The sequence below is a fragment of the Bos taurus genome, chromosome 15, assembly GCF_002263795.3.
Source record: "Bos taurus isolate L1 Dominette 01449 registration number 42190680 breed Hereford chromosome 15, ARS-UCD2.0, whole genome shotgun sequence".
NCBI lineage: Eukaryota > Metazoa > Chordata > Mammalia > Artiodactyla > Bovidae > Bos > Bos taurus.
This window is the reverse complement of record NC_037342.1, coordinates 61,900,694-61,923,979: the sequence shown is the minus strand read 5'-3', so window position 1 is coordinate 61,923,979 and position 23,286 is coordinate 61,900,694. Positions and strand designations below refer to the sequence as shown.

The 23,286-nt window shown below is 40.4% G+C and overlaps 1 protein-coding gene across 6 annotated transcripts in view; it reads left to right on the top strand.

Annotated features, from left to right (window-relative positions):
• The window catches only part of DCDC1 (doublecortin domain containing 1), a 470,261-nt gene that overhangs the window by 220,891 nt on the left and 226,084 nt on the right, over positions 1–23,286 (top strand). For 5 of the 6 annotated variants that reach the window (XM_059875151.1, XM_015474816.3, XM_015474819.3 and 2 more), the window contains one exon: positions 22,407–22,508. The exons of the other annotated variant lie outside the window; for it this stretch is intronic. In XM_059875151.1, the coding sequence (XP_059731134.1) occupies positions 22,407–22,508 (102 nt within the window). The remainder of the gene's footprint in view (positions 1–22,406; positions 22,509–23,286) is intronic. 6 annotated transcript variants of the gene reach the window in all.

Sequence of the window (23,286 nt, the reverse complement as noted above, 5' to 3'; positions counted from 1 at the left end):
CATAGGTGCACGGGTTTATCTCTTGGCTTTCTATTTTGTTCCATTGATCTATATTTCTGTCTTTGTGCCAGTACCATACTGTCTTGATGACTGTGGCTTTGTAGTAGAGCCTAAAGTCAGGCAGGTGGATTCCTCCAGTTCCATTCTTCTTTCTCAAGACTGCTTTGGCTATTCGTGATTTTCTGTATTTCCATACAAATTGTGAAATTATTTGTTCTAGCTCTGTGAAGAATACCATTGGTAGCTTGATAGGGATTGCATTGAATCTATAGATTGCTTTGGGTAGTATACTCATTTTCACTATATTGATTCTTCCAATCCATGAACATGGTATATTTCTCCATCTATTAGTGTCCACTTTGATTTCTTTCACCAGTGTTTTATAGTTTTCTATATATAGGTCTTTAGTTTCTTTAGGTAGATATATTCCTAAGCATTTTATTCTTTTCGTTGCAATGGTGAATGGAATTGTTTCCTTAATTTCTCTTTCTGTTTTCTCATTATTAGTGTATAGGAATGCAAGGGATTTCTGTGTGTTGATTTTATATCCTGCAACTTTACTATATTCATTGATTAGCTCTAGTAATTTTCTGGTGGAGTCTTTAGGGTTTTCTATGTAGAGGATCATGTCATCTGCAAACAGTGAGGGTTTTACTTCTTCTTTTCCATTTTGGATTCCTTTTATTTCTTTTTCTGCTCTGATTGCTGTGGCCAAAACTTCCAAAACTATGTTGAATAGTAGTGGTGAAAGTGGGCACCCTTGTCTTGTTCCTGACTTTAGGGGAAATGCTTTCAATTTTTCACCATTGAGGATAATGTTTGCTGTGGGTTTGCCATGTATAGCTTTTATTATGTTGAGGTATGTTCCTTCTATTCCTGCTTTCTAGAGAGTTTTTTTTATCATAAATGGATATTGAATTTTGTCAAAGGCTTTCTCTGCATCTATTGAGATAATCATATGGCTTTTATTTTTCAATTTGTTAATGTGATATATTACATTGATTGATTAGCAGATATTGAAGAATCCTTGCATCCCTGGGATAAAGCCCACTTGGTCATGGTGTATGATCTTTTTAATGTGTTGTTGGATTCTGATTGCTAGAATTTTGTTAAGAATTTTTGCATCTATGTTCATCAGTGATATTGGCCTGTAATTTTCTTTTTTTGTGGCATCTTTGTCAGGTTTTGGTATTAGGGTGATGGTGGCCTCATAGAATGAGTTTGGAAGTTTACCTTCCTCTGCAATTTTCTGGAAGAGTTTGAGTAGGATAGGTGTTAGCTCTTCTCTAAATTTTTGGTAGAATTCAGCTGTGAAGCCGTCTGGACCTGGGCTTTTGTTTGCTGGAAGATTTCTGATTACAGTTTCAATTTCCGTGCTTGTGATGGGTCTGTTAAGATTTTCTATTTCTTCTTGGTTCAGTTTTGGAAAGTTGTACTTTTCTAAGAATTTGTCCATTTCTTCCACGTTGTCCATTTTATTGGCATATAATTGCTGATAGTAGTCTTTTATGATCCTTTGTATTTCTGTGTTGTCTGTTGTGATCTCTCCATTTTCATTTCTAATTTTCTTGATTTGATTTTTCTCCCTTTGTTTCTTGATGAGTCTGGCTAATGGTTTGTCAATTTTATTTATCTTTTCAAAGAACCAGCTTTTGGCTTTGTTGATTTTTGCTATGGTCTCTTTTGTTTCTTTTGCATTTATTTCTGCCCTAATTTTTAAGATTTCTTTCCTTCTACTAACCCTGGGGTTCTTCATTTCTTCCTTTTCTAGTTGCTTTAGGTGTAGAGTTAGATTATTTATTTGACTTTTTTCTTGTTTCTTGAGGTATGCCTGTATTGCTATGAACTTTCCCCTTAGCACTGCTTTTACAGTGTCCCACAGGTTTTGGGTTGTTGTATTTTCATTTTCATTCATTTCTATGCATATTTTGATTTCTTTTTTGATTTCTTCTGTGATTTGTTGGTTATTCAGCAGCATGTTGGTCAGCCTCCATATGTTGGAATATTTAATAGTTTTTCTCCTGTAATTGAGATCTGATCTTACTGCATTGTGGTCAGAAAAGATGCTTGGAATGATTTCATTTTTTTTGAATTTACCAAGGCTAGATTTATGGCCCAGGATGTGATCTATCCTGCAGAAGGTTCCGTGTGTGCTTGAGAAAAAGGTGAAATTAATTGTTTTGGGGTGAAATGTCCTATAGATATCAATTAGGTCTAACTGGTCTATTGTATCATTTAAAGTTTGTGTTTCCTTGTTAATTTTCTGTTTAGTTGATCTATCCATAGGTGTGAGTGGGGTATTAAAGTCTCCCACTATTACTGTGTTATTGTTAATTTCCCCTTTCATACTTGTTAGCATTTGTCTTACATATTGCGGTGCTCCTATGTTGGGTGCATATATATTTATAATTGTTATATCTTCTTCTTGGATTGATACTTTGATCATTATGTAGTGTCCTTCTTTGTCTCTTTTCACAGCCTTTGTTTTAAAGTCTATTTTATCTGATATGAGTATTGCTACTCCTGCTTTCTTTTGGTCTCTATTTGAGTGGAATATCTTTTTCCAGCCCTTCACTTTAAGTCCGTATGTGTCCCCTGTTTTGAGGTGGGTCTCTTGTAGACAACATATGTAGGGGTCTTGTTTTTGTATCCATTCAGCCAGTCTTTGTCTTTTGGTTGGGGCATTCAACCCATTTATGTTTAAGGTAATTATTGATAAGTATGGTCCCGTTGCCATTTACTTTATTGTTTTGGGTTTGAGTTTATACACCCTTTTTGTGTTTCCTGTCTAGAGAATATCCTTCAGCATTTGTTGGAGAGCTGGTTTGGTGGTGCTGAATTCTATCAGCTTTTGTATGTCTGTAAAGCTTTTGATTTCTCCTTCATATTTGAATGAGATCCTTGCTGGGTACAGTAATCTGGGTTGTAGGTTATTTTCTTTCATCACTTTAAGTATGTCTTGCCATTCCCTCCTGGCCTGAAGAGTTTCTATTGAAAGATCAGCTGTTATCCTTATGGGAATCCCCTTGTGTGTTATTTGTTGTTTTTCACTTGCTGCTTTTAATATTTGTTCTTTGTGTTTGATCTTTGTTAATTTTATTAATATGTGTCTTGGGGTGTTTCACCTTGGGTTTATCCTGTTTGGGACTCTCTGGGTTTCTTGGACTTGGGTGATTATTTCCTTCCCCATTTTAGGAAGTTTTCAACTAATATCTCCTCAAGTATTTTCTCATGGTCTTTCTTTTTGTCTTCTTCTTCTGGGATCCCTATGATTCGAATGTTGGGGCATTAAACACTGTCCTGGAGGTCTCTGAGATTGTCCTCATTTCTTTTAATTCGTTTTTCTTTTTTCCTCTCTGAGTCATTTATTTCTACCATTCTATCCTCTACTTCACTAATCCTATCTTCTGCCTCTGTTATTCTACTATTTGTTGCCTCCAGAGTGTTTTTTATCTCATTTATTGCATTATTCATTATATATTGACTTTTTTTTATTTCTTCTAGGTCCTTGTTAAACCTTTCTTGCATCTTCCCAATCCTTATCTCCAGGCTATTTATCTGTGATTCCATTTTGATTTCAAGGTTTTGGATCATTTTCACTATCATTATTCAGAATTCTTTATCAGGTTGATTCCCTATCTCTTCCTCTTTGGTTTGGTTTGGTGGGCATTTATCCTGTTCCTTTACCTGCTGGGTATTCCTCTGTCTCTTCATCTTGTTTAAATTGCTGAGTTTGGGGTGTCCTTTCTGTATTCTGGCAGTTTGTGGAGTTCTCTTTATTGTGGAGTTTCCTCACTGTGGGTGGGGTTGTACGGGCAGCTTGTCAAGGTTTCTTGTTTAGGGAAGCTTGTGTCGGTGTTCTGGTGGGTGGAGCTGGATTTCTTCTCTCTGGAGTGCAACGAAGTGTCCAGTAATGTGTTATGAGATGTCAATGGGTTTGGAGTAACTTTGGGCAGCCTGTATATTGAAGCTCAGGGCTGTGTTCCTGTGTTGCTGGAGAATTTGCATGGTATGTCTTGCTCTGGAACTTGTTGGCCCTTGGGTGGTGCTTGAGTGGTGGTGCTTTCAGTGTAGGTATGGAGGCATTTGATGAGCTCCTGTTGATTAATGTTCCCTGGAGTCAGTTCTCTGGTGTTCTCAGGATTTGGACTTAAGCCTCCTGCTTCTGGTTTTCAGTCTTATTTTTACAGTAGTCTCAAGACTTCTCTTTCCAAACAGCACTGTTGATAAAACACCTAGGTTAAAGATGAAAAGTTTTTCCACAGTGAGGGACACCCAGAGAAGTTCACAGAGTTACATGGAGAAGAGAAGAGGGAGGAGGGAGTTAGAGGTGACCTGAATGAGATGAGGTGGAATCAAAAGAGGAGAGAGCAAGCTAGCCAGTAATCACTACCTTATGTGCGCTCCACAGTCTGGGCCGCTCAGAGATGTTCACAGAGTTATACAGAGAAGAGAAGAAGGAGGAAGGAGACAGAGGTGGTCAGGAGGATAAAATCAAAAGGAGAGAGACAGATCCAGCCAGTAATCAGTTCCCTAAGTGTTCTCTACCGTCTGGAACACACAGAGATTCACAGAGTTGGGTAGAGAAGAGAAAGGGGAGGGAGGAGACAGAGGTGACCTGGTGGAGAAAAAGGAGAGTCCAAAGAGGGAGAGAGCAGTCAAGCCAGTGATCTCACTCCCAAGTAAAAATGGGTACTGAAGATTGGGTTCTTAAAGGTACAAAATTGATAACAAATACCAAAAAGCAAAGATTAAAAATCTAGAGTAGAGGTTGGATTTTCAAAAATAACAATATTAAAGAAAAGAAGAAAAAAAAACAAAGTCACAAAAATTATAAAATATATATATATATATGATATATTAGGTTATAAAAATGAAAATTAAAGGAGTAATAGAGGACTTAAAAAAAAAGAATGATCATAAAAATAGTAAAAATATATCTAGGACTTTCTCTGGTGTTGTGGGCAGTGTGTGGTCAGTTCATTTTTGGATAGTTCCTTGGTCCAGCTTATATTTCTCAAGATCTATGGGCCCCTTCCTATGTAGTTGGTACTAACTACAGGGTTTTAATCTATTGCATCTGTCACTTCCAAGGCAGTTCCCTCTGTTTTAGCTTCTTCTGTTTGCTGGTCTCTTCAGTGTCTGATTTCCGCCCTGACACAAGGGGGACAGTGGTGGACACTTTTTTTAGGCTCACTTGTTCAGTCACGCTGTGGGGAGGGAGGGACACTGCAAACAAATAACACTGGCGTGTGCTCACAGTGGCTCAGCCACACTGGGCCTGCCCCCGCTCACGGCGCATTTGCCCTCGCTGTCCACAACTACTCAGGCTCTAGGTTGCTCTGCCGGGAACCGTCCAAGGCCAGCCCTGGGCTGCATGCACCTCCCAGGTCTAAGCTGTTCAGGTTCAGGCACTCGGGTAGTCCTCAGAGGCGCAGGCTCGGTTCGGCCTGCGTTTTGTGCCCTTCCCAGGTCTGAGCAGCTCAGGTGATGAGGTGTTTGGCAAGCGTGGTCGCTGTGACTTATCGCCTCCCCCATCCCTGCCACTTGGTTTTCTGGCTGTACAACCGGCGCACCTTCACAGGCGGATGTCCAGAACCCCAAGTCTTAGTTAGCAAAGAAGCCTGCTTGCAGTTTGGTAGATAATGTCTCTCTGGGGCTGCATTTGCCTCCTTCGGGCTCTGGCTGCCTGTCACCAGAGGGGGATGGTCTGCAGCGGGCTAGTTCTGTTCAGTCCTTTGTTCTGTGCTCAGGCTTGGCGGTGTCTTAGGTTAGGGCTTTGCGCGTGATAGCTTTGCATGTGTCTGCTAGCCCAACTTAGTTCGCTCAGATTGCCCTCAGAGCATTGAGGCCCGGTCCTTACTCTAAGCAATGCAGCCCGCGCCTCCCTGCCCAGCCTTCCACTTGCTAGTGGCGGATACAGGCGTCTGTGCTGCTTCTCTGCTGGGGGAGTTACCAGTGGGCTCGTAATCTGTGGATTTTAATTATTTATTTATTTTTCCTCCCTGTTACGTTGCCCTCTCTGCTTGCAAGGCTTGCCACAGAGTCAGCAGTGAGAGTGTTTCCTGGTGTTTGGAAACTTCTCTCTTTTTAAAAGACTCCCTTCCTGGGACAGAGCTCCGTCCCTACCTCTTTTGTCTCTTTATTTGTCTTTTATATTTTTTCCTACCTCCTTTTGAAGACAATGGGCTGCTTTTCTGGGTGCCTGATGTCCTCTGCGGGCATTCAGAACTTGTTTTGTGGAATTTACTCAGCATTTAAATGTTCTTTTGATGAATTTGTGGGGGAGAAAGTGGTCTCCCCGTCCTATTCCTCCACCATCTTAGGACCGCCTCCACAGGCGGATTCTTTACCATCTGAGCCACAAGGGAAGACCTCTAGGTGAAGAGAATTTGCTGTTTCCAGTTGGAGAGATATTGAGCACAGGTCTTAGCAACATATTGTCCTCTGTTAATTCCAGAATCAGTTCATATCAGTAGCCTGGCCAAACTGTTTCCATGGAGTGTGAATGAGCTGCCCTTTTTTGGAGCACTGTCTCTAGCCCAGTTACCTCTGAGTCACTTTGTGCAAAGGCCAGGACTTTTGTGGTTATGAACAACTTTATCCCATCTATAGCATGAGCTTTGCCGACTGTTAGATGATATATCAATCAATCAATCAGTGCATTTTCCATTTATGACTGTAAGCCATGGCTCTAGTAAAACTTATTTCCCCCCTTTTCTCTTCATCTTGATAAAACAGTGAATTGGGATGAATCAGTTCAGTTCAGTTCAGTCGCTCAGTTGTGTCCAACTCTTTGTGACCCCATGAACGCACACCAGGCCTCCCTGTCCGTCACCAACTCCCGGAGTCCACCCAAACCCATGTCCACTGAGTCAGTGATGCTATCCAACCATCTCATCCTCTGTTGTCCCCTTCTCTACGTGCCCTCAATCTTTCCCAGCATCAGGGACTTTTCAAATGAGTCAGCTCTTTGCATCAGGTGGCCAAAGTATTGGAGTTTCAACTTCAACATCAGTCCTACCAATGAACACCCAGGACTGATCTCCTTCAGAATGGACTGATTGGATCTCCTTGCAGTCCAAAGGACTCTCAAGAGTATTCTCCAACACCACAGTTCAAAAGCATCAATTCTTCGGCGCTCAGCTTTCTTTATAGTCCAACTGTCACATCCATACGTGACCACTGGAAAAACCATAGCTTTGACTAGACGGACCTTTGTTGACAAAGTAATGTCTTTGGTTTTCAATATGCTATCTAGGTTGGTCATAACTTTCCTTCCAAGGAGTAAGTGTCTTTTAATTTCATGGCTGCAGTCACCATCTGCAGTGATTTTGGAGCCCAGAAAAGTAAAGTCTGACACTGTTTCCATTGTATCCCCATCTATTTCCCATGAAGTGATAGGACCGGAATGAATATCTTTCTACTTTTCTCTGTTTGATGATTTGCATTACTGTTGAATGCAGATATGAGCCCAGGGCTCAAATTCAAGAACCACACATAATATATTGGAGTCATCATCATCTTCTAGAGCTTCTAGGTGTTCAACTAGGAGCTGTAGACAGGGAATGATTCATAAATCCTCTGGTGCATTTTTTCTTACTGTGTGTGGTTGCCTTCACTTCTTCACTGAGCTTCTCCTCCTCCTCATATCTCTCACTGATAATTTAAAAGCAGCAGCTTTTGGTTATGTCTTAATATTAGACGATCATTTTTTAAAAGGACACACTCAACGTTCCACATTGCCTCAGTTCCATCTTTGCATAATACAGTACCAAGTTCAAAGAGATGTATAAGACAGAAGACTGAGAACAGTCTAGGTTTCGAAGTCCACCCCTGCCATGGGAAAGTTCCTTGTTTAAAAAAAAAATTGAAAACACAACATTAGAAGAATTTTAGAAAAAAGTCATATCACCTGTATTCACATTATTCCTTATGTGACCCATGCATATCTTTTCCATACGCACTCATATGTAGTCAGCACCACAGTGTGTACTTTTTTTGTATTCTGGTACTTTTTCTTTCCATCACATCTTAACACCTTTTAGGGTGATGAGATTTCTTATTGTCTTTACCTTAAGTGGCCACACTCAGTATGTGGCATAATTTATGAAGCCCTTCAGGTAACAAGCTTTTGGAGCAATTGCTTACTATTCCAAACCTTCTTTACCCCATATCCCCTGTCACTGCCATCACCTTCAGGCCCTATAAGAACATCTGCTACAGCCATGGCTCAGTGACTTCTGCCTTTCCAGTTCTGTTCTTTCACTGCAACTCCTCCTCCTCTTCATCCCCATGGAGATGCTGTCAGAAATGTTAGCATTTCCCTGGGAGAGCAGGAAAGAAAGAATTGATAGGAAAGGGTATTAGCAAATCTGTAGGGGATGGTGGGTGGAAAAGCTAGTAGAAAAGTGGATGATCTGACTGGGAATTGATGAGTCGAGTGTGGGATGTGTGAGTAGGTGGGAGAAAACACAGGGATTCAGCGAAAGATGGGTACAGGGAAGTCCTTTCACTGAAATTAGTGCTTTTCACACACAGCTGGTCAATGATGATCTGTGGTTAGTGTTCCATTTACTGCCAGTAGAGGTAGATCCAGTTTCTATAAAATTTGGGGAAGAGGAGCTTCTTTAAAATTAGGCCTGAAAGTGGGTATTTATTTAGGTTGAGAAAATAAATCACAACAGGTTAATAGAGACTTGGAGATTCAGATCCTTTTTTCTGAGATGTTTTAAGGCAGCTTATCAGACATTCTTACATAGAAATATTCCCTGATTACTCTCTGGCTTCTCCACCCCATATATTGATGCTCTGTAGCTCCTAGCACTCAGAGCTGGAGCAAGATACGGGTCCTGAAGCTTAATCTTCACTAACTTCACATGAATCCACTCTAGCTATGAGCAAGCAAAATATGGTGGAATTTAGTAACCTGGATAAGAACAAGAATCAGAGGTCTGTGATTTGGAGGGGTTTTTTTTTAGCATTTATATTTTTATATTGCTTGGTTATCATATTCCCTAGCATAAAAATTTAGGTTTTTAAAAAGAGATAATTCAGATATTTACTTTTAAAAAATGACTTTGTCCAGCACCTTGTTCATCTTCTAGGTGAAAGTGAAAGTATTAGTAGCTCAGTTGTGTCCTATTCTTTGTGACCTCATGGACTGTAGCCCACCAGTCTTCTCTGTCCATGGGATTCCAAGGCAAGAATACTGGAGTGGGTTGCCATTTCCTTCTCCAGGAGATCTTCCCAACCCAGGGATCAAACTCAGGTCTCCTGCATTGCAGGTAGATTCTTTATTGTCTGAGCCACCACAGAAGCCTCCTCTAGGTAGTATGTATATAACAATTTTTATTCTTCCAATTACAGATATGAGAAAATTTTAAATGAATCGTCCTGTAAATCCATACATTATTAAATACATATGTCTACAAGGCATTGTGCTAGGTACAGTGGGAAGAGGCAGAGAGACCTGGAACACCTTCTGAGCTCAAGTCTATGATTATTTAATTGGAACAATATGACACCTTTTATCATCTTTGACAAAGATGATAAAATTAATGTGTAGGTCTGCTCAGTTTTTTACTCCAGTTTCATTTTAACTTACAGGTTAGTTTATATTTAGAAAGTGGGTTACTTTAACCAATAACAAAAAAGATGCTAATTTTGATCCTTAATACCTTCCAGGCCTTTCTTATATTTTGGAGACTTGATTTTGCTCTATCAAAGGCACAATGGCACCCGGAAACGTTTGAGATTTGTACTCTGTTTTGTGGGCTTCCCAGGTGGTACTCACAGTAAAGAACCTGCCTGCCAATGCAGGAGACAAAAGAGATGCAGTTCAATCCCTGGGTGGGGAAGATGGAGGAGGAAATGGCAACCAATTTCAATACTCTTGCCTGGAGAATCCCATGGACAGAAGAGCCTACAGTCCATAGGGTCACAAAGAGTCAAACATGACTGAAGTGACTTAGCACACACAGCACACTCTGTTTTGTGATCATTTAAAAAACAGAAAGTTTTCTCACTGTATATATCCATATATAATCATATATAAAGCTTAGTAGAAAATTTATTTAAATATTTAAGAATCTGTGGAACAATTAAATGAGTAAAAGGAGATAACTGAAGTCAAGTGAGGAGGGTTTTTTTTGGTATGGTGTCATCACTGTTCTGTATCCATATTATGTCCTTATTCCTTGAACCTTGTGTTTCTGTTAAACCACTTATCCAATATATGTTTTTGAATTTCTGAGCTGCTCTGTTATTTCACCTACATTATTTGAGTAAACAGGGGGACAACAAATTTAGGATATGCTCTAAGTAGTAAAACATACCAACTTAAAAACTTCATTTTCAAAGGAATTGTGTCTAGAGTAGTATAACTGGAATATTCAATGTTATTGTTGTGACTTCAAGAACGTTTATAAAATGTTGGACAAGATGTGATGGAGATAATCAGTTTTCATATGTTGATTTCACCAAGAAGGCAAATATTGGACTACCCATTTTGAAGGCAAATAAACTTGAGACTCATGAATACCTACCAACATCTCATGAATAGCCATTTACAGTAGGCACTGAAATATCTCACCTTCTTTTCTTTCCACTGCTCTTTTCCTTCTTGCCTTATTTCTTTTTCTTTTTTTGTGTGGCCTATTGCAGGAGGGGTGATACCACTATATTCACCCTAGCCTATTTCCTGATGGGCATCTGCAGCCAGGTTAAATCTCTGTGTGCAGGAAGATCCAATCTGCCCTTCCTAGACCCAATGAAGAGAAAAACTGAAAAACTGCATCTGTATCAAAATCTGGGAAGAGCAATTGGTTGGGCGGTACCTAAGCTCACATGCAGAGCTGTTGTAATGAGACAGGCTTTCCCTGTGCAGTCCTTGACAGCCTTGAAGGTGCCCAGAGAATTGCCAGGTGGGCAGTCAGCAGGGAAAGTCCACAGGCCAGAGCTGGATTACTGTCCCAGCAGTTACACAGACTAAATGCAACCGCTGAACCTTACTGCTGCAGGCGCACTCTCTCTCTCAGGGAGATTGTCCTTCTCCATAGCAGTTAATTTGTTTTTACCTCTCAATTAGCTTTTTCACAGTGTTTGAGATGCTCAAGTCACTGAGATTCACTTCCTACATATGCTCCCGTCCCCTAGATTACCCACTGACATCTATGTTAGCCCAACTCACCATGAATATTATCAAGCATCATCAGAAGGTAGAAATGAATGCAGCTTTTCTAATAGGTGCAAATGAAATGATGCATCTCTTCCTACTTAAGATTTTACCTACAGTTTTGATAGTTTTATGATAAAAATGAATTAAAAAAAATAAAAATGGATTTCTCTAGACAAATGACTTCTGCATAGGTTTTAGTTACTCAGAGTATCTATTCCCATTAAGTGGAAAATTAGCTTTACAGGCATATTTTTGATATATAAAAAAGAAACCATATAGCATTAAAAAACATATACTCAACTAAAAGATGAGAATATGATGTCTGAGGCTGAGAATTTTAGAAGTCTGATGATGTGGCTCATATTTAATTGTATAATATTCATTATCTTAATAGAATAGAATTTGGGGGGATGTGACTATGCTTTTCTCATCAAAAAAGCCCCTATTTTCCTTGAGAAGAAATATATTGAGCCCAGGAACTTTTAAACAATCTTTACTTTCCAAAATTTGGAATATGTCGTATTATACTCATTTACTGACAGAACCCACAACCTGATATTTTAATCCAAATTAAATATAATTTTAGGCACTAAATAAATTTAAACAAAGTGAAATCTTTGTTCCATTTCACTGTGAAATACTCTTATTTATAAAGGTCTTATTGAAATTACTTGGCCTAAAACATGACAGACAAACACTTTTACCTTGTTTTAAAGAATTTTGAACATTTACCTATATTGAATTTAGTGAGAATTGTAATGGATACAGAGAGACAATATTTTGCAACTTGTTTTAGAAATTTTACCTTGTCAAAAATGGGGTTGGGGGAAAGCCCTTTAAAAAGAAATTATTACAAAACAGTGAAATGTGACTTTAAATGGCTAAAGGAAAAGACCACAGACCCACTGTGAAGCTGATGATGGCCATCCTGCCTGCCTCCTCATCCTTGGTCCCTTTCCATACCTACTCCCAACCCCCAATTCAGGCTATCAGGTACTACTCTTTCTTCAGGAAAAAGGCATACCACACTTTCTTCCAAGCTAAGATAGTTTTCAAACCTCCCCCCCCCCCATCTTAAATCAAAGTTCTTTCTTGGAATGTGCTATGTAAAGCAGATAAAAGTAGGATCTCCTTTGGAAGCCAGGATGGTGGCTCCCAAAGCCCCCACAGAACCACTCATCAGGTTTGATCTCCCACTTGGGACCACAACTCCCCACACTCACTCCCCTCTCCACCAGCCCTACCCCAGGCACTCTGAGGAATTCCAGAAAGCCAAGGCTGAAAATCATAGCCTCAAAAGTCAATAACCAATAAGGCTGAATATTATTTTCTCTTATAGAGCTGTGGTATTTTAATTGTGACAAAGAGCAACCCTCTAACTGGAATTTCAGGTAGTAATGGCAAATTGAAACAAGTGGTATTTTGGGGTCAGAGTCTTTTGGCCCACCCCCAAAGCCCTACACCGTAGGTAGTCACCCACTTTTTATCTTCTCAATGGTGGGCTGTACTGTAACTGACAAAGGAAATCTAAAATAAGTTATTTGTAAAGTATAAATATATTAAAATAAGTTATATTTTAAAGTATATATTTTCTGAGCTTAAAAAAATGTTGTTTGATTTTTGAACCAGGTACCATTTAGACTGAGGAAGGTTAACAATTATATAAAGTTATTTTCACATAAGTGCATTTTCATTTCCTAGGACAAATGTACTGGCTCCTTATCTATTAAATACTACTTAATGATATCTCTGTTAGGTATTAAAACACATTTTCCTATATGCAGTATAAACATGCTAATTCATTATTAATTTTTCATTGCCTGAATCTCATAATTTCAATCTTTGTTTTGTGACCATCTCCTTATCTAAATATTAAAATTAGACATGTTTACAGCAGTGGCCACAGGACTGGAAAAGGTCAGTTTTCATTCCAATCCCGAAGAAAGGCAATGCCAAAGAATGCTCAAACTACTGCACAATTGCACTCATCTCACACGCTAGTAAAGTAATGCTCAAAATTCTCCAAGCCAGGCTTCAGCAATATGTGAACCGTGAACTTCCAGATGTTCAAGCTGGTTTTAGAAAAGGCAGAGGAACCAGAGATCAAATTGCCAACATCCGCTGGATGATGGAAAAAGCAAGAGAGTTCCAGAAAAACATCTATTTCTGCTTTATTGACTATGCCAAAGCCTTTGACTGTGTGGATCACAATAAACTGTGGAAAATTCTGAAAGAGATGGGAATACCAGACCACCTGACCTGCCTCTTGAGAAACCTGTATGCAGGTCAGGAAGCAACAGTTAGAACTGGACATGGAACAACAGACTGGTTCCAAATGGAAAAGGAGTACGTCAAGGCTGTATATTGTCACCCTGCTTATTTAACTTCTATGCAGAGTACATCATGAGAAACGCTAGACTGGAAGAAGCACAAGCTGGAATCAAGATTGCTGGGAGAGATATCAATAACCTCAGATATGCAGATGACACCACCTTTACGGCAGAAAGTGAAGAGGAACTAAAAAGCCTTTTGATGAAAGTGAAAGAGGAGAGTGAAAAAGTTGGCTTAAAACTCAACATTCAGAAAACGAAGATCATGGCATCTGGTCCCATCACTTCATGGGAAATAGATGGGGAAACAACGGAAACAGTGTCAGACTTTATTTTTCTGGGCTCCAAAATCACTGCAGATGGTGACTGCAGCCATGAAATTAAAAGACGCTTACTCCTTGGAAGAAAAGTTATGACCAACCTAGATAGCATATTCAAAAGCAGAGACGTTACTTTGCCAACAAAGGTCCATCTAGTCAAGGCTATGTTTTTCCAGTGGTCATGTATGGATGTGAGAGTTGGACTGTGAAAAAAGCTGAGTGCTGAAGAATTGATGCTTTTGAACTGTGGTGTTGGAGAAGACTCTTGAGAGTCCCTTGGACTGCAAGGGGATCCAACCAGTCCATTCTGAAAGAGAACAGCCCTGGGATTTTTTTGGAAGGAATGATGCTAAAGCTGAAACTCCAGTACTTTGGCCACCTCATGTGAAGAGTTGACTCATTGGAAGAGACTCTGATGCTGGGAGGGATTGGGGGCAAGAGGAGAAGGGGATGACAGAGGATGAGATGGCTGGATGGCATCACCAACTTGATGGACATGAGTTTGAGTGAATTCCGGTAGTTGGTGATGGACAGGGAAGCCTGGTGTGCTGCGATTCATGGGGTTGCAAAGAGTCAGACACGACTGAGCGACTGAACTGCACTGAACTGAACAGTTGATTGATAACATGCATTTGAGAAAATGTGGATATTCTAAAAACTATTATACAAATATATAAAAATAAAAAAGGTAACAGCACATTTATTTGATTTAATGTACATATAATGTTAATTCACTTAGAGTTAATTTCCTATCTCTAAAGATGACTTTGAATTCTGATTGGATAAAGATTTTTTTCATGGATAATTAGCTTCTCACATAAGAAAAATATTTCATTTTAATTTTCATGTTCTTTGATTTAGGTTAAAAACTTGTACTATAAAATGTAGTTGTGATTTTTTAGCTGATAAATCAGTTGTGTCTGCAACTTTGTAATCCCATGGGCTATAGCCTGCCAGGCTCCTCTGTCCTCCACTAACTCCTGGTGTTTCCTCAGATTCATGATGATTGAGTTAGTGATGCTTATTTTAAAATAGCTTTAAATTTTTTAATATTAAGATTCATATTATTAGATATCTAATCTTAGATATAATGGCAAACGTTGATGTTTGTAATTTAAAACAACATAGGGCATTATGCTATGTGAAATATGTCAGACAGAGAAGGATAAACACTGTGTATCACTTATATGTGGAGTGTAAGAAAGTCAAACTTGTAGGAGCAGGGACTAGAATGGTGGATACTAGGGGCTGAAGTAGGGGGTGGGGGGTGAGGAGATATTGATCAAAGGGCATGAACTTTCAGTCAGAGGATGAATAAATTCTGGGGATCTAATGTTGAGCCTTGTGATCTAGTTACTAATATGTATTATTTGTGTGTGTGTGTGTTAGTCACTCAGTCCGAGTCTGCAACTCCATGGACTGTAGCCTGCCAGGATCCTTTGTCCATGGAGTTCTCCAGGCAAGCACGGTAGAGTGGGTTGTCATTCCCTTCTCCAGGGGATCTTCCCGACCCAGGGATCGAACCCCGGTCTCCTGCATTGCAGGCAGATTCTTTACCCTCTGAGCCATGGGAAGCCCACTCTGTGTTATTTACCTGAGAGTTTTAAAGTGAGTAGATCTTAAATGTTCTCACCACACACACACACACACACACAAACACACACACACAAACACACACAATGGTAACTATGTGATGTGCTGGAGGTATTAACTTACCCTTGTAATCATTTTGAACTGTGGTGTTGAAGACTCTTGAGAATCCCTTGGACTGCAAGGAGATCCAACCAGTCCATCCTAAAGGAGATCAGTCCTGGGTGTTCATTGGAAGGACTGATGCTGAAACTCCAATACTTTGGCCACCTCATGCAAAGAGTTAACTCGTTGGAAAAGACCCTGATGCTGGGAGAGATTGGGCGCAGGAGAAGAAGGGGATAACAGAGGATGAGATGGCTGGATGACATCACTGACTTGACGGACATGAGTTTGGGTAAACTCCGGGAGTTGGTGATGGACAGAGAGGCCTGGCGTGCTGAGATTCATGGGGTCGCAAAGAGTCGGACACAACTGAGCGACTGAATTGAACTGAACTGAAGCATATCAAATCAACATGTTATGCACAAACTTAAACATGTTATATGGTAATTATCTCTCAGTAAAGCTGGGAAGAAATCAACTAGAGAGAGATCTAAAGATCTCCTTGCCCCTTGTGAGTAGATTTGCCCAAGGCATGTCACTTAAGGTCTCTGAGACTCACCAGTAAAATCTGGTTGCTTTCAGTATTGAGCTATTTAAAAGTGTGTGTACTCCACACTCTGGATTTTTGTGTTTGTGTGTAGTGGATGTCATGCCAGGCTACCTGGTTTCCCTCTTCACATCTAAGATACACATCCTTCACCTCCAATTGCCACACCTACATTCTTCTTGGACAGTTGCCCTCCCTGTAAGGTTGCTGTTTCTCTGAAGATTAGGCATCCTAATCTAATCCCCTGAGGGCAGTCTGCATCCAATATTTGATTGATGGGCTGTGCAAAGCCTTACTCCCTGGCCTCAATGCTGAATAACTCCGAAGGGCCATCCTAGCTCTAGAGCTTCCACCAGAGGCCTCTGTTGAAACTGCATCACAGTTTGCCTTCTCCCCCTACCTACTCCGGAGAAGGAAATGGCAACCCACTCCAGTACTCTTGCCTGGAGAATCCCATGGACAGAGGAGCCTGGTGGGCTACAGTCCATGGGGTTGCAGAGATGGACACGACTGAGCGACTGACACATCTACCTACTCCTGTTCCCTGTTGCACCTGAGGAAGCTCTGCAGGAAACTTCATGCAGGTAAAACTTGGTCTCAGAGTCTGTTTCCAGGGGACCCCAACCCAAGTCAACATGTAAATGAATATTTTTCCCATCTGTTTAATTATTTCACCTGAAATATGCCAAATAGTGTTATGGGGCTATTTTACATTCCCTTGCTTTTCACCAGACCTCTAGTAGTAGATCATGTTACGCACAGCCTCTGAACTTTAGGCAGTACACAGAGGTGACATTTTCCTATGATCGCCTCTTGACAGCATTGCATCCTGAGGCAATTTAAAGCTTAGGTGTTTGGCCTTCCACTCAAGCCCAGAAGAGCTTCCTAGGTGGTCTGACCAGCAGTTATGGAGTTTGGGCACCTTCTGTTCCCTCCACAGCTAACTCTTAACCAGACGTATAGCACTAAAGGTCAATAAAGGCACCGAAATAGGCCTTATACAAGTCTTTAAATAGATGTCATAAATGATTCCAGGTAAAGTCAAAGAACCACGTCAGCTTAACCTTCCTGTTCAAGTTATCTTCCCCCCATATAGTTTATGGTTTGGTCATGCCTCTATAAAATCTTCACAATAAATATTGTTCTTCTGATAGTTTGTTTTGTGCCTTCACAAATATTGCATATGAAGTTATACTTAAGTTGATTTATGTACACCCATAAATATAGACATCGTACTTTAGAAATATTAGCCTAGCTACAAATTTTATTTCCCAACCCCACTAATAAACAAATTACTCTGGAATGAACAACAGAAACAGACCATTTATAGCCACGTCCATTATTAACACTCTGGTTTGAGCTGCCATCATTCACCCTTCGGATTATCTTTACTCCCTACTTTCTACTCTCCACCCAGCAGCCACAATGCTCCTTTTAAGTCAGATCCTATTACCACTCTGTTCCAATCCCTCCAAAGATCCCCTGTTTTGCTGCCCACCCTTAACCCTCTAATTTCATGTTACTTACTCTCTCTCTCTTACTCTGCTTCCAACACACACATCTTCTTGTGGTTTCTGGAACACTGGGCAGGTTCCTGCCTTAGTTTCTTTGCTCTAGCCTCTCCTTCTGCCTCCGTGCTCTTATACCAGCTGTCTGCTTGGACAACTGCCTCACCTCCAAGTCTGTACTCAGATATTTCCTATCTTGAAGGCTAGTTCTGATTGCCTGCTTCTTATGGCGACCATACCTTTTCTTTGACCCTGGGCGTTATATCCCTTCCCTGGGGATTTTTTTCTTCTTTGCATGGCACTTATCACTTTCTGGGCTTCCCTGGTGGCTCAGATGATAAAGAATCTGCCTGCAATGCAGGAGACCCAGGTTTGATGCCTGGGTTGGAAAGACCTGCTAGAGAAGGGAATGGCCACCCATTCCAGTATTCTTGCCTAGAGAACCTTATGGACAGAGGGACCTGGAGGGCTACAGTCCATGCGGTCTCAGAGAGTTGGACATGACTGAGTGACTAGCACTTTCTCTTTTCACTACCACCTTCTAAACCCCTCCTGAGATACATTTACCATGATGCCAATGAAACCTTAGCTTCAAGGCCCCTTTCCTAGGCCCCTTCCAAAACCCTGGGAGAAGCCCTAGCAATGGACACATGTTTCTCTACAATTTGCAAATATATGTTAACTACAACTGACTGAGACTATTGTCTGTTTCCACCCTGACTTCGTCTCTGTCACATTTTCCCTTGTACCAGGTGGAGCTGAAGTGGCTGCAGGCATTTTTGAGGTCTGGCTAAGGGGAAACTGAATTGAGGAAACATTTAGTTTGAGCATGTGCTGTGCTTAGCCACTCAGTTGTGTCCCACTTTTTGTGACCTCACAGACTGTAGCCTGCCAGGCTCCTCTGTCCATGGGGATTCTCCAGGAAAGAATACTGGAGTGGGTTGCCATGCCCTCTTCCAGGAGATCTTCCCAACCCAGGGATCAAACCCAGGTCTTCCGCACTGCAGGCAGATTCTTTACCATCTGAGCCACCAGGGCATAGTGAGATGTAATTAATGGTTTGCAGTCACTTCCCATACTGTTCAGGTAGTGCTAAGCCACCCTGGTAGAGAAGAGCTTCTAGGAAGATGGCTACTGCCTGCTGGCCATAGAGTGTCCTGCTTTTTGACTGTAAACTAGAGTGCCTGTCACCAGAGTATTTGGGTGGTGGAGGAAAAACATGGTGTGAAATTAACAAAGCCAAGAAATTTGTAGAAAAGCCTTCCTCATTTTACAACTCGTATTGTAAAGCAAGCTAATCAAGTTTTTCCCAATTTGACATCAATCCTAAAAGTTTTTATGAAATGATCAACCAAGCTGTGACATCTATAGACATTTTTCTAATCAATAATGATTTTTTTGATTAACCATGCAAGAGCGAAGGTGGAATTATCTTCCTATTCTCCTTACAGAGAATGTTAGAAGATTATCATATGAAGAGGTGATAGAAGACAATTCAGCCAAAAAACGTGCATTGGATAATAAATTAATGAAAATACTTAGTAACTTTTTCTGGATTTTGTCCTTTTTTTTTTTTTTGCTATGCATGAGCTTTTTAATATGTGTAAATTGTGATTTCTCATTTGAAATGAATATTTTATATCTAGGTTTGCATTTGTAATTTTACATTCATTTTGTTAAAGAAGGTCCACCAAGATGTATAAACTTCAGGCCTCACAAGACCTGATGTTTCCTGACCGTGCTGAATGATTTACTAACTTGTTCTGTCAAGAATCTTAGTTTGCTGGTGTTTCTTCAGCACCTGAGCAGTGATTGGCACATAGTAGTCACTCAATAAATACTTTTTGAATGAATGAATTAACAACATTACAGTGAGACATTAACATTAACCTAATTTAATTCTGCTGAAGAAAAGTTCATGTTGACATGAAAGAAAGTCATTCATGGAACACTCCTCCTTGAAACTCTGTGCAACTAAGGGCCTAGAAGTAAATTTCAGCTTGGGGAATTTTTACTTTTATAGAAATTCAGAAACAAACAAACAAACACAGTATACGAATGACTAGTGGAGGACAGATTTCTTTCACTTAAGCGACTAAACTTTTGCTTCAGCACTAAAGCACCTCTTTTTTCTTTATGCCATCATAGGAATTTTAGAGGCCAGAGCTTTTTTATTTGAGAACACTTCTTTTTCTGGATGTAGAAGAAAAGGCTTATTAGCATTGGTGAAGGACGCAATAAGCTAATGAAGGTCTTAGGTGTCATCCAGGTCCTATTTGCTTTCTCAGTTTGATGGTTAGCCCTATACAGCTATTTTCTAGAATATACTTTGCTGCACTCTGAGACCACGTGGGGCAAGTCTTAACAAAGAAACGTCAATAAATTGTCCAAACTGAGCTTTTGTCAACACTGACCTTGCAGAATGCGTGCCACCTAGAATTGTGAGCATCACTGCTAAACGGCTCTGTTGTTTTAAGAGTTTTGTTCGATTAGGACCCTGAAGAAATTGTTGGGACAGTAAGATTCTCCTACCACATTATTTCCCATAGGTCTGAAGGCAACAGTTGGGTTTTACATAGTTCCTGGCTAAAGTAGAGAGATTTCTTGCTCAGAACTGTATCTTTTCTCAGAAAAGAGGTTTAAAAAAAATCCCCTTTAGCAAAAGCTACTGTAGAGTATGGATTATCAGTGTGCCGAGGCTGACAGCTGCACCATCTCCAGTAGACCATCAGCACAAAGAAAGGCATGGAGTGGAGAAAACCCCTCCATTCTTGAACATTATTTCCCTTTTTCTATATAAAATTTTTTTTTTTTTTGCCTAGAGCCTGAGGAAGTGTTATTGAAGCACATTATTTCCTAGATCAGGTTCAGTTCAGTTTAGTTGCTCAGTCGTGTCTGACTCTTTGCGACCCCATGAATCACAGCACGCCAGGCCTTCCTGTCCATCACCAACTCCTGGAGTTCACTCAAACTCATGTCCATTGAGTCGGTGATGCCATCCAACAATCTCATCCTCTGTTGTCCCCTTCTCCTCCTGCCCCCAATCCCTCCCAGCATCAGAGTCTTTTCCAATGAGTCAACTCTTCGCATGAGGTGGCCAAAGTATTGGAGTTTCAGCTTCAGCATCAGTCCTTCCAATGAACACCCAGGACTGATCTCCTTTAGGATGGACTGGTTGGATATCCTTGCAGTTCAAGGGACTCTCAAGAGTCTTCTCCAACACCACAGTTCAAAAGCATCAATTCTTTGGTGCTCAGCTTTCTTCACAGTCCAACTCTCACATCCATACATGACTACTGGAAAAACCATAGCCTTGACTAGACGGACCTTTGTTGGCAAAGTAATGTCTCTGCCTTTCAATATGCTATCTAGGTTGGTCATAACTTTCCTTCCAAGGAGTAAGCATCTTTGAATTTCATGGCTGCAGTCACCATCTGCAGTGATTTTGGAGCCCCCAAAAATGAAGTCTGACACTGTTTCCACTGTTTCCCCATCTATTTCCCATGAAGTGATGGGACCGGATGCCATGATCTTCATTTTCTGAATGTTGAGCTTTAAGCCAACTTTTTCATTCTCCTCTTTCACTTTTATCAAGAGGCTTTTTAGTTCCTCTTCACTTTCTGCCATATGGGTGGTGTCATCTGCATATCTGAGGTTATTGATATTTCTCCCAGGATTCTTGATTCCAGCTTGTGCTTCTTCCAGCCCAGTGTTTCTCATGATGTACTCTACATATAAGTTAAATAAGCAGGGTGACAATATACAGCCTTGACGTACTCCTTTTCCCATTTGGAACCAGTCTGTTGTTCCATGTCCAGTTCTAACTGTTGCTAGATCAAGTTAGGAGTAATTAACTCTGAAATTGTCTCAAAAGTGAAACAAATGGTTTTTCTTTATTTTTAAATAAGATACTCTCCCAAATTATCTTCTCTGGAGATAGCCCTAGAAATGAACAAAATGGCTACTCTGATGTGATAAATCTATCAGAAAGAGAATAAAAGAACTTCTCAGAAAAAAATACAGTAAAAAGCAAGGATTTAAATTATTCATCAAGTCTCTCCCGGCCTGCTTCCTTTCTTTCTTGGTGAATCGCACACCCCACATGGGTCCTCAGAGTGGTCAGAGGATGGTGTTCACTCTAGAGGGGCCTTCCTTTGGGACTGGTTTATTTGGATACTTTTGACCAAAATGTTAGCTAGCATTTTCTTTTTCCAGCTGAGTGTTGCATAATGCAATGTTCTGAATTTTATCTCCATTCTCAGCAACTTACTGCATATATGCACTTAAAATGGATGACTTTCACTGTACCTTTATGCAATAAATTTGTCAGGTTGGATTTCCTTTCAGTGAGTCAAAAGATGAGCTGAACACTGATATATTTTAAATATAAATTAAGCATTCCTCATGCAATTTGTGGCTTTATGTTTTTTCAAAAGAATAAAATGAGCTAGTTAACTGGTTGCCAGCTGACCTTTCCTTGACGCTTGCCCCATGGAAGTATTCAGTGTAGTCAGTGATTCCTCCATTAATGTCAGTGTTTTCTTCTATTTTAAGATTGTGGGGAATGCCAGTCAGGTTAAGGACACTGAAACCAGAAGGAGAAACAAGGGGCTTCCTTTATACTGTTCTAGTCTTGTTGATTTTCATTGCCAGTTACTTGCATGTGGTCATACAGGCCGTCCTTGCTTTACACAGTTCCCATATGCATGACTTTCAGTCAACAATGTACTGTGCAAAGTCAGGACTGCTTGTGTTTATATATGTATTCATATGTATGTTTATGTGTGCATATATTTCTTTTTGATTCTGAATGTGCTTATGTTTCAGATATTTGAAAATGGTAAAGATACAGGAGAGATCTCTGTTTGTATCAGTAAAAAAGATCTGGAGCCTAATAGCCCAACTCAAGCTGGCTGCATGATGGAAAGAGTGAGTTTACTGACTTTCCATTGATGACTATGAGTGTCCTCTAAGTTACTTGTAGTTAATTTAGGCAATTACATCTTTACCATTGTTTAGAAAAGATCAATGATTTGCTGGTCTGTAAAGATTCATAATTTCAAACTTAACTTGTGGATTCCAGAGGTTCTCAGCTTTAGTATAGTATTAACTCCTGGCCTCTTACTTAATAGCATCTCAATCTTCATTATGCTTTTATTTGAAAATCTGTCTATACTGGACTCTGGAATTGCCCTCTTGTCCACACATTGAAAAGAAGTGACATGATACCCAGTGAAGGGTGTGTTCTGGGTGGAGGGTATTTCCAAACCCTAGACCCTGGGCAGGTAACACACTGCCCTGGTCTTTGCCTGTGCTAATTTTGAGCAAGTCCAGATGGTTTATCTTAGGCATTCTTACCTTTGCCTGTTTTTCAGACAATTGGGATGTTTCTCAGGCAGAACCGACATGCTCAGGGTCCTTACTTTGTGTCTTTGTCTGGCATGAAAGGACACTGAATACCCTGTTGTTTACAAATTGGGGTTATTCGCCTGAGCGCTCAGCAGCGCTCTGGGCTCCGTTGCTTGACCTTTGCTCAGAAACTTGCTCCTTTTCCACCCCTTCAGTTCAGCACTCTCAGTCCTACCTCTCCCTGGTGGTATCCATTACCTGCACTTCATAGTTAGTCACAAAAGTTAATCATCCGATCATTAGCTGAGCTCAGAAGAGATGGGAAGTGCTACCTTGATTGATTAGAGAGAGAGAAGGA